This window comes from Hyposmocoma kahamanoa, unplaced genomic scaffold (assembly GCF_003589595.1).
Source record: "Hyposmocoma kahamanoa isolate Upper Pololo Valley unplaced genomic scaffold, ASM358959v1 78, whole genome shotgun sequence".
In the NCBI taxonomy this organism is placed as follows: Eukaryota; Metazoa; Arthropoda; class Insecta; order Lepidoptera; family Cosmopterigidae; genus Hyposmocoma; species Hyposmocoma kahamanoa.
In genome coordinates, this window is record NW_020653945.1 from 18,574,143 (window position 1) to 18,584,546 (window position 10,404).

The 10,404-nt window shown below is 35.8% G+C and overlaps 1 protein-coding gene across 1 annotated transcript in view; it reads left to right on the forward strand.

Moving 5' to 3' along the window:
• The first annotated feature begins 4,346 nt into the window (after nt 1-4,346).
• LOC113233418 (general transcription factor IIF subunit 1) overlaps nt 4,347-10,404 on the forward strand; it is a 15,807-nt gene continuing 9,749 nt past the window's right edge. Inside the window, exons 1-5 of the mRNA XM_026468548.1 lie at nt 4,347-4,560; nt 5,530-5,705; nt 6,127-6,261; nt 6,658-6,759; nt 9,352-9,413. Coding sequence (XP_026324333.1) covers nt 4,540-4,560; nt 5,530-5,705; nt 6,127-6,261; nt 6,658-6,759; nt 9,352-9,413 — 496 coding nt within the window. The 5' untranslated portion in view covers nt 4,347-4,539. The remainder of the gene's footprint in view (nt 4,561-5,529; nt 5,706-6,126; nt 6,262-6,657; nt 6,760-9,351; nt 9,414-10,404) is intronic.

Sequence of the window (10,404 nt, forward strand, 5' to 3'; positions counted from 1 at the left end):
TTAATCAATTAAATTTCAATCAGAAATTGAATTGACTAAAAAATTGATTGATTTAATTGCAATTAAAATCAATTGCAACGTCGCAATTAATTTTAATTGCAATTGATTTTAATTGAATATATTTTAATTGCAATTAAATTAAATGCAATTTTTTTTTATTGTCCTAAGAAACAATTGAAATTAACAATTAAAACCGTAACTACCGAATAAAAGTGACATTACAAATATGGCACTCATTTCTAAATTCATAATGGCAGCCACGACTTTTCAAATAATAGGGATTGAGTGGGGAGTGAGTGAGTGCCTCCGTGGTCGAATATAGCATAGGCACTATAGTATTTTGGGGTGCTCTCGTAACGAATATGGCACGACTTTTCTAATAATGGCAAGTTTGGTATCGTTTTCAAGGTATTTGGGGGTGCTAATTACGAATATAGCATTTATTTCTAAATCCAAGATGGCTCCCCTCTCACTCCCCAATCAATCCCCACTCACTCCCAATTTGAAGTCGTGCCCGCCATCTTGGATTTAGAAATGAGTGCCATATTCGTTACGAGAGCACCCCAAATACTATATTGCCCATGCTATATTCGGCAACGGAGGCACTCACTAACTCCTCACTCACTCCCCTCATTCCCCATTCACTCCCCACTCACTCATTCACCCTATAAATTTATCATAATTGACAGTTTTAATTGTTAATCAAAAACATTGAAAATTGATCAATTGTTAATTGTAGATATACGCGATTAACAATTGATTAATTGTTAGTTGCGAGAACAGCAATTAACAATTAATCAATCAATTGTTAATTGCTGTTTCGCAATTGACAATTAATTAATTTCAATCTAATTGCCTGAGCAATTAAATTTTGCCCAACACTGTTCTAAAGTAAGCGAGATTGTCGAATTCTTAGGTTTTCGTGATTGTTACACATAGGAAATGAAACTATTTTTCCGGATTTAAATCGCGTATATTTGGTTTTTCAAACAAACCGACGTTTCGGGCCCTTTACAGGTCCCATGGTCACGATTGACTGAGGTGGTACAGTCATCAACCAGTTATGTCTAATATTAATGCAAACCACCCCTATTTTTTCCACTATAGTTACAAAAGTTATTAATTAAATACTTAATTTTTAATTTTACAAAGAAAACATTCCAATTTACGTACGCTACACTAAGTTTTACAAATTATTTTATTGAATGAATTTTAATTAAGTTCAATTTGTTATTAATTAATAATAGAAATTAGAATAAATTAATACATATTAATTAGTACTGAAGTCTTATGTCTGTTTGGGATTTTTCATCAGCGGAAATACTGGATCCCAAATTGGTGGTACGGAGAAACCATCTTCACTGTTGAAATTAGGATGTTTTTTAATTTCAATGGTCTCTCGCAGCAACCTGGGTAGAAGAGGCTTCTGAGATGAGAGAGAGACTTCTTTTGCAAGGACCTGGGGTTTGTCAAACTTAATTCAATGTGTAGGTTTATCCATGACATGCTCGCAGACTGTAAACTTGTTTACGCGACGGTGTTTGACATCAGCTATATTATGTTCTTTGACACGGGTACAAGGGTACAAATACATCGCTTTGTTTGTCCAATATAAGAGAGACCGCATGGCACAGTCAAGCTTGTAAACTCCTGCATCCTGTAAGGGGATGTTACATTTCACGGGTCTCAAGAACTGAGAAATCTTCCTCAGGGGCTTGAAATAGGTCTTGATAGATCTTGATAAGATCAGAACAGTCCTCAGGAGCACTCTTCTGATCTTATCTGTAACACCTCACGTAAAATGGTTTTATTTCCTAAAAGAGACTGGTTATCAAAATGTATAGCTATTAAATCTAGTATTTGCGACCTTTATTGCAGCGAGACGACCGCTTAAATTTTCGAGGTTAGACTAGTCAAGTAAAAGTCGACATTTAGTCCGTTCTAGTCGCCTTTAAAGTGACAAAAATGTATGTAAAAGGATTTTAATTTCTCATATAATCTATTTCACCGATTAACGCCGTAAACGCTGTTGGAGAACGATATCGTATCTGAATCGAACGTTTAACTCGAATGTTCTGAATAGCTCGGAAAGCGCCCGTCGATTCAAGAATAATATCCAATCGAACGATTCGGTTAAAAAAAATATCGAAGTGTTCTGAATCGGGGTCCTGGGGTCCGGTTCGCTTAGAATTCAAGTTTATAATTCCACAAAATAGCGTAATGCAGATCAATGTTGTCTGTGGTAACATCATAGTAACTAGGAATGGGCGTTACAAATCGTATATACATAGTTATTGAAACTATACCTTGTGGCAATATCGAATATCCGATATCGTGTATCTTAGAAACTATATCGATATTTGCCATTAGGGTCGTTTTTCCAGTGCTTGAAATCATACTCAAGTCTGCTCAAATCCTGACTTGAGCATTGAGTACAGTTCTGGAATACGATCCTTAGTGGTTTGTCGACTTGACGTAAGAGGATGGAAAAAAAAGGAACTATTATAGTACTTTGTGGATCATACTACAGAAGGGAACCTCTTTGGACTTAACTAGACATGGGTAATTTCGACTCCTAGCAGTGATCCGAATCACTGAATCCGACTCCGCTGTCGGTACCGACTCCTCTTAATGAATCTGAATCCTCTTATCGGAACCGGCTTCCCATCGAATCTCACAACTCCAAATGAAAATCGCTCCGGATTCAATTCAATCAATGATCGAGTTTTTAATATACCGATAGACTTTTTTTCATTCAGCTGCATGAGTACTATTTAAATTGGACATTTTAAGATAGGTATTTTAGTCAATCTCGTGTTGGTGCGATTTAACGCTTTTAAATATATTTAGAGAAGGCACACAAAACTTCAGCACTTGCAGTCATCGAAGTCAGCCCATATTGATTCTTTGGAGGTGGATGGTTGCGAACTCTGCACAGGAGGACCTGGAAATTGGTTGACGTAGGCTGAGTGAATTCTCTTGGCAATATTTTATTTAACTAAGTAATTAATAGGTAGACGTTTCGTATGTTTACTATCTATCTGGTGAAAATGTTCCCAAATGAAATTCGCTTTTTCCGCATTGAATTCATGTTTATTTGTCCGTAGGTACCGTAACAATTTGTAAAACAGTAACAATAAAGTTTCAATAGAAAATTGAATATACAAAGTTTACGCATTAGGAAAGTTTATTTACACACAATCTAAAAGTAGCACAAATAGTACGTAGCACTAGTTGTCCGCAATCACAATTCGTCCAATATTTACACAAACCAATAGTACAGTCAAGAGTACATCAATTACCTGCCTCCGGGGTCGAACGGTTACCATGCCGGACTGCCACGCAGAGGTCCCAGGTTCGATTCCCGGGCCGGGAGAAATATTTGTATGGCTGACATTTATTTCTCTCGTGAGTTTGGGTGTAATTTGTGGTTGTCTATGTGTGTGTCTATGGCACCCGCGACACAGGGTTTTCCTAGTGCGGAGCTATGTTGAGTGTGTACGTTATCAAGTTTGAAACTTTGTACTGTGGACTGTTCTTATCGTAAGCGGCATAAAATTGCATTTAAGTTTTAAGTATCGAGCTTGACGTGCTCTTGATTGTACATTAAACATATAAAAATAAACATAAATGAAAACTCCGGGGCGCACTTAACTTAAACTTCCTCAAATTGTAATTATAATGTTTCCAGAAGCTCAAACGTAAACAAATAACGACAAAATTATAACGTATTTGGAAAAAAGGTGCGCGCAATCAAAATTATTAATTATACGATGGTCTTAAGAGCTATTACTGTACTGACCACTTAACGAACGAACGAGCGCGAGTGCAACAGTGAAAATTGCTTGCAACACAGTGTTAAATCAAGTATAAAACGAGCATAAAATTATAATTGTCTCTTTCATTTGACATGCCGTTGCCATGCAATCTAGCGAGTAATGTCTCACTCTAACATCTACTCGCGATCGCTCTCTAACCGAAAGAGAGGCACAGCAACGAACGAACCAACCTTTCGAAAGAAACCAAAAAGAGTTGTGATCCGAATGCGCCAATCCCGGTCCCGGTTTTAATACCTCCGCGGACTTGTTATATTTATTCTTTATTTATACCATGTTTATTTACATCTCATTATTCCTCGCCTGATTCCTTTTTCACTTTTTCTCCAACTTTCGAATCCAGTTTCCAAATTACATTCCATGATATTATAAAAGTTTCCCTGTTTAAAAAACAAGTTAGTCAAAACACTTTGAAAGTGGCTAAAACACTTACTGCGAAGAGCCAAGAGAAATAAGAAAAAAAAGAGGGAATCGAACCGCTCGCGATTTCGGATCATTTGAATAGACTCCGTAGTTACGTTACCCAGGTCTAGATTTGACGTTTGGCATTTTTGCCAAATTGTCGTATCTCTTTTCCTGTGTTTTCTTGTAAATTAACGCTACGTTACTGTTAGATAAGTATGAATTACATTTTATTGCGTAAATAATTTTCGTAGGGTTCTAAAAATTGTATCTGCGGGTTTCTTTGAAATTTTCACCGAAGATGACGAGTCCAGGAACATCTGTAAGTTTTATTTGCATTTCCGTAATTTGTTCGTCTATATAAATACTTATCATTATTTAGACGAAGAATCTTCTGTTATAATTGTTCTAGATTATAGGTTAGGTTGATTAGTTGATTCAGTACTTAAACAGATTTTTGAAATATTATTTTGACTACGGCAATTTGAGGTTACTAAAATGTCCTCTATACGAAAACAAAAATGTAAAAAAAAGTAAACATACCATTTGTACTATCTGGTCATTGACTTACAATTACAATAAATGGACGACGGGTCTAATACAAAAACCACGAAAAAAATGTCCCAAGTCAACCTATTTAAACGTAGTGACATGTAAAGGAATATGAAAAAGCTAAAACGTTGAATTTAAATTGTAATGTCATCGCAGTACTGTCTAATTTTGCTTACTTCGCTGTCAGTAGAACAAACGAAGACTAAAGCGTGAATGACGCTCTGTATACGATTTTAACGCCCTATAAGTTCGGACACCTTTTAGCGCGGACCCGACGTCCATATAATTGTAAGTCAATGTATCTGGTAACATTTTTGAGAGTCACTCAGCCTGTCAAGTCACTGAACCACGCTCCAGTATTTTTGATACTTTAGATATTTTGATAGTGTACCTATCTAAATAACATAGTTATTGTTGATTTCTGTCAAAATAACATGATTATCAGTAGTCAACGTTTCTTTCTTTCCTCTACGCTGTCTCTGTGTCAGTCAATCTTAGGTCTATAAGATTTAAAACCAGGATGTCCAGAACTCATACAAAATGCATAAAGAATGTTAAATAATATTACTCAACTCATTTAGACCATGCTATCATGCAATCCTTATGGCAATGTCATGGCATAATCTTAGTATGCCACAAACTAAAAAAAAAGTTTGTTGTACATTTTATAACATATTTGGTGACATGTCACATCTTCCTATTATTTTATAATAAGCCTTATTCTTATTGGCATCTTCAGTCTAATGCATCAATTCAAGAATTCAAAATCCGAGTGCCAAAGAATGGGAAGAAGAAGTACCATGTGATGCGGTTCAATGCTACACTGAATGTGGACTTTGCCAAATGGACTCATGTCAAGATGGAGAGAGAGAACAACATCAGAGAGTTTAAAGGAACAGAGGAGGATATGCCAAAGTAAGGAAGCCTTTTTGTTTTTTGTTATAAGTAATGTAATTAATAAATTCATTAAAAATCTGATACCTTATTTATTGTCCTGTTCGCAAATTTTATTATTATTACAGAGAGTAACAACTGTTGATTGATTTTAGCTGGTGATTGTACTGATGACATATAAGCAAAAAAGATATAATACTGAATTTGCAAAAGAAGTTTTTGAATCCTCGATAAAATGACTGACTGACGGCACAAGTTTGCCATTTATGTCTTAATTAGTGGGGAAGTTTGCATAATGTTTTCACATGTGTGTATGGCCAAGCTGTAATTTGGGGACATGTCACATCCCCAGTCCAAAACTGCTGGATTGATAGATGCTGTCACGATAAAAACGACAAAGACCGTCTGTTTTAAATGTTAAACAAGAACTATACTTGTACAGATTCGGTGCGGGCTCCGAGTACGGGCGCGACGTACGCGAGGAGGCACGACGCAAAAAGTTCGGCATCATCTCGCGCAAATACAAGCCCGAAGACCAACCCTGGATTCTCAAGGTCGGCGGTAAGACTGGCAAGAAGTAAGTCACATTTGGTACCAATAATAACCATCAGGATTATTGTTCCCTAAAATATTCTTTCCCTAAGATAGTCTTTTTTCTCCATGATGGATCATAGAAGATAAAAGCGTTAAGGGGAGAGGTCTTGTTGTTCTGCTCCTCTCTATGTCTAAAATGGCTGATCTAATTTATAAAAAAAACAGTTGTCTAATTTCTCAGGATTTTTAATTTTGTTTTTTATCATATCACAACAATTCAATGCAATTAGTTAACTTTTTCCAAAATAAAGCTATACCTAACTACAATGCAGTTTCTCGGATGCTGCAAGGGTGCCATTTCTATTCAAAATTATATACATATAGGTAAAATGCTGCATGCTAATACTTTTTACAACTTAAAAACGAAATTCTTAAACAGATTCAAAGGTACCCGCGAGGGCGGCGTATCTGAGAACGCGGCGTTCTACGTGTTTACACACGCCGCAGATGGCGCTATAGATGCTTATCCTTTACAAGAATGGTAAGTGTTGAGTATTGTTAACATTAATTAATAGTTATTATTTATTTTTCGGTATTGGGGCTAAAATTGTCCAGTTCTTTGGAAGGATTGCGTAATGATTAGCTTAGCTGAGAGAATGTTTGTCTCTTATCTACAGGCTAGAGTTCTTGAGAGTCCTGCAACAAATTTTTTTTTAAACTAAAAAATTAGCTAAATTCAAACTTAAATTGTGTTACAAAGCATGCATAATGAGAGCGCAGTAACTCGCCATAGTGAAAACATTATCCTTCGTTAGTTCTGTGGATTCAAAATTTTGTTTGAATTCACATTATTCTCACTGACTCTAAAAGTGCACTTCAACCATAGATTTAGTATATAGATACCCATAGATTGGCAATGCAAGTGAAAGAGCGTTAGTATACACGTATGTTAGAGCGAGATGGGTAGACGAGACCACTTCATTATACGCTATGAGCTTGTATGAACCTAGGGTCAGCTGACAACGAAACAAATTTCGTTTATTTTTGAAAAATAATTGGTTTTAAAATGTGAAATAGTGTTAAACGGATGTTTATTAGTCATGGTAACGTGTTCAGTGCCCGGATGTAACTCATCTAAAAAGGAAAACTCGCAGAATTGTACATTTCACATGTAAGTACTATTTAAATTTTTAGCTGTCAAAAGCACTACCACAAAAGTTTTTTACATAAATATATCCGTAAAATTATACCATTCAAGTGCATTAATAACCCAAATGTATACGAATTCAATTAAAAAATATATCAAATATAATGTGAATTTCTGAAATTCATAACCCCACTTTCATAGAGATTGACGCAATCCATTATACGTTATCGAGATGTCATTATCTGAAAAAAAGAAAGGCAAAGGCGTGGCTTGCATACAGCCGAAATCATCTCTACTACTACTGCTTAATATGATTGAATCAGAAATTTCTGGTCTTAGTACTTTATATTTAATTAATATTGCATTAGTGCATTATTTTTTGTCTACATTAAAACGAAAACTTCTTTTAATAGCGTAGTTGAGGCACCCATTTTTTAATGTTAATTATTGTTGTTGATTCAGATTTCCTCAAAACATTGAAGTACGACAGAAATGGCTTATAATGCTAAAGAGAGAAGACTGGGTTCCCAAAAAGTTTTCAAAAATATGCAGCAAACACTTTGAGGAAAAATGCTTTTCCTTTAGAGACAAGCAAAGAGTAAAGTTACGTTCTGGTTCTGTACCCACATTATTCATGCCAGTATGTCTTACAATTAATGGATTTTTGTGTAGTACTACTCTCGTCTCGTCTCGATTTGTTGTTGTTAGAGTTCTGTTCTGTTCCGAAATACGATACTCATATAGCATCACTTGTGTGTGCATCTGTCCGTCTGTCACAGCCAATTTACTCCAAACCTACTGGACTGATTATTTTGAAATTTGGTACACATATGCATGTGCTTCGAAGGGCCTGCTCTGTTTATATGCACTGCTGTTGACGCCGCTTCCTGTCTAATGAACAGTGGGAGGGGTCGCAGATCCAGCATCGCTTCGAGGGCCGCAGTTGGAGTTGTCCTCATGCAGCCAATCGTCGCCATACAGGCTAGTCTTTGGAATTTGTCCAGCTTGTCGGTTGCGGTCGTCAGCTTGGTTCGTGGTCATCATACTATCGCGCCGTAACTGATCACGGGTCTTATCACCGTTTTGTAGAGCCATAGTGTTATCTTGGGTGAAAGTCCCCATTGTTTACCTACCATCTTATGGCACTGCCAGAAGGTGATAGTACCTTTCTTAATTTTATATTGAATCATTAATTATTTAGTTAATTAACGTCTCGGCGTTTTGCGATAAGACATTTTGGTGAATACGACGAAGTGAAATGCCGGTGTAATATGTTAATCGATATTAAAGTTAAATAGTGGATGTTGCAATACTATTTATCTCGCACACATACACATTATACGCATCCTGATGTATTTTTGGTTTGGTCTTGTCTCCAATACTTCAGGGCCAATCTATGGATATACTAAATCTATGACTTCAACACTTGGTTTGATGTGTCTTTGGAGGTCGAGGCATACCAATAACATATGAGGCATTAAAATTAATGACTAACCTATTGTCCAATAATATTAATATAGTACTTCAATGGATACCATCACATATCGGACTTCTAGGAAACGATATAGCAGATAGACTAGCAAGGTAGGCTATTTCCGAGCTGATGGAACCATCAGGTATAACCCTTTGCCACAGAACTTATCCCATTTGTAAGGGACCTAAATATGGATCAATGGGCTAAGCTATGACGAGATATCTGTGACAAGGGGTATATGGTACAAAATTATTCAATTGCGTCCTCCGAGAAAGCACTGATTCGTGGAGGGTAGCCTATCAAAGTAACTGTTAATAATTGCTCTTAGACTGCGTTCTGGTCACATTTCATTAAATAAATTTTACTATCTCATATAGAATAGAGGGAATAGAGGGTAGAATTCCCTCAATGCCAATACTGTAACAAATTGGAAGATATGCTTCATTTAATAGAATGTGATAGATATGCGGGCTGTCGGGCCCAATATCAATTAAAAGACATGTATCAGGTAGGAGAGCTAAATTTAATGCTGAGCAAGCCGTTAACGAAGAGTGCCGAAGCTCTATATTCCTATGTGAGGTCTTGCTTTCTGATGAGGAGCAATACCTGACATGGGAATAGTGATAGATAAAGTAGGATAGTTATTTATATGTATACATACATTACGAGGCCGACATAGACGCCCAAACGTTTCAGACCTCTTAAAACTAGATTTAAAAAAGTTTTTTTTAAAGTGATGCAATTTTCTTAGATAAACATAGTCCTACAAAACTTTTGACTTTGACTGCTGGATCGAAACGACTCTCAATTGCACAAAAAGTTTCAAACGGAGCCTTCGTGTTGTTAAAAATACTTAAATAAGATAATTTTAAGTACTATTTAACAAAAATTTGTGAAATAATAATCCCTCAAACTTTTTTAAATTTTCATTTTTTACTTTCATGTCTAATCATGTCTATTCTAGTCATGCACAGCTTATTTACTAAATTTATAACTAGTTTAATAATTTTTTGTTTCTATTGAGCCACTTCATGTATAATCATAACACATAAATTGAACCTTAACTTCTTTTTGGTATAGTTCTTTTTTCCATCATGTTATTCTTTAATCAGTAACAAGGATACTTTGAATGCTTGCCTAACAGCCCTAGCCTAGTGCAAAATCATTATGTAATTCTCTGTTGCAGTTTACACTGCAATTGAGTTGTGTTTCTTGCTTTTGTAATTCAATTTCAAATTTATACATCTCATTATGATAAATATTTTTTTGTTCTTTATTTTCAAGGACGTACTCCTTTGCGCATACTTTATAAAGTAGTCTGTCTTATGAATGAGGAGAGATGAATAATTTCCACGATTTCAAGTGTAATTTGTTTATATAAATAAAGATGTTTTACATTTAAACTATTACAAAAGACGACTTAGTAGCAATAAAGCTTGTGAATGAGTTCGAATGAATGACTGAGTACAACATATTGCCAAGGTGGTAGGTACCTATTTCTGCCGCCAAGCGGTAATGTGTGTATTGCTGCATAGCTTCGAAACCGGAACGTGGCAATATTATTA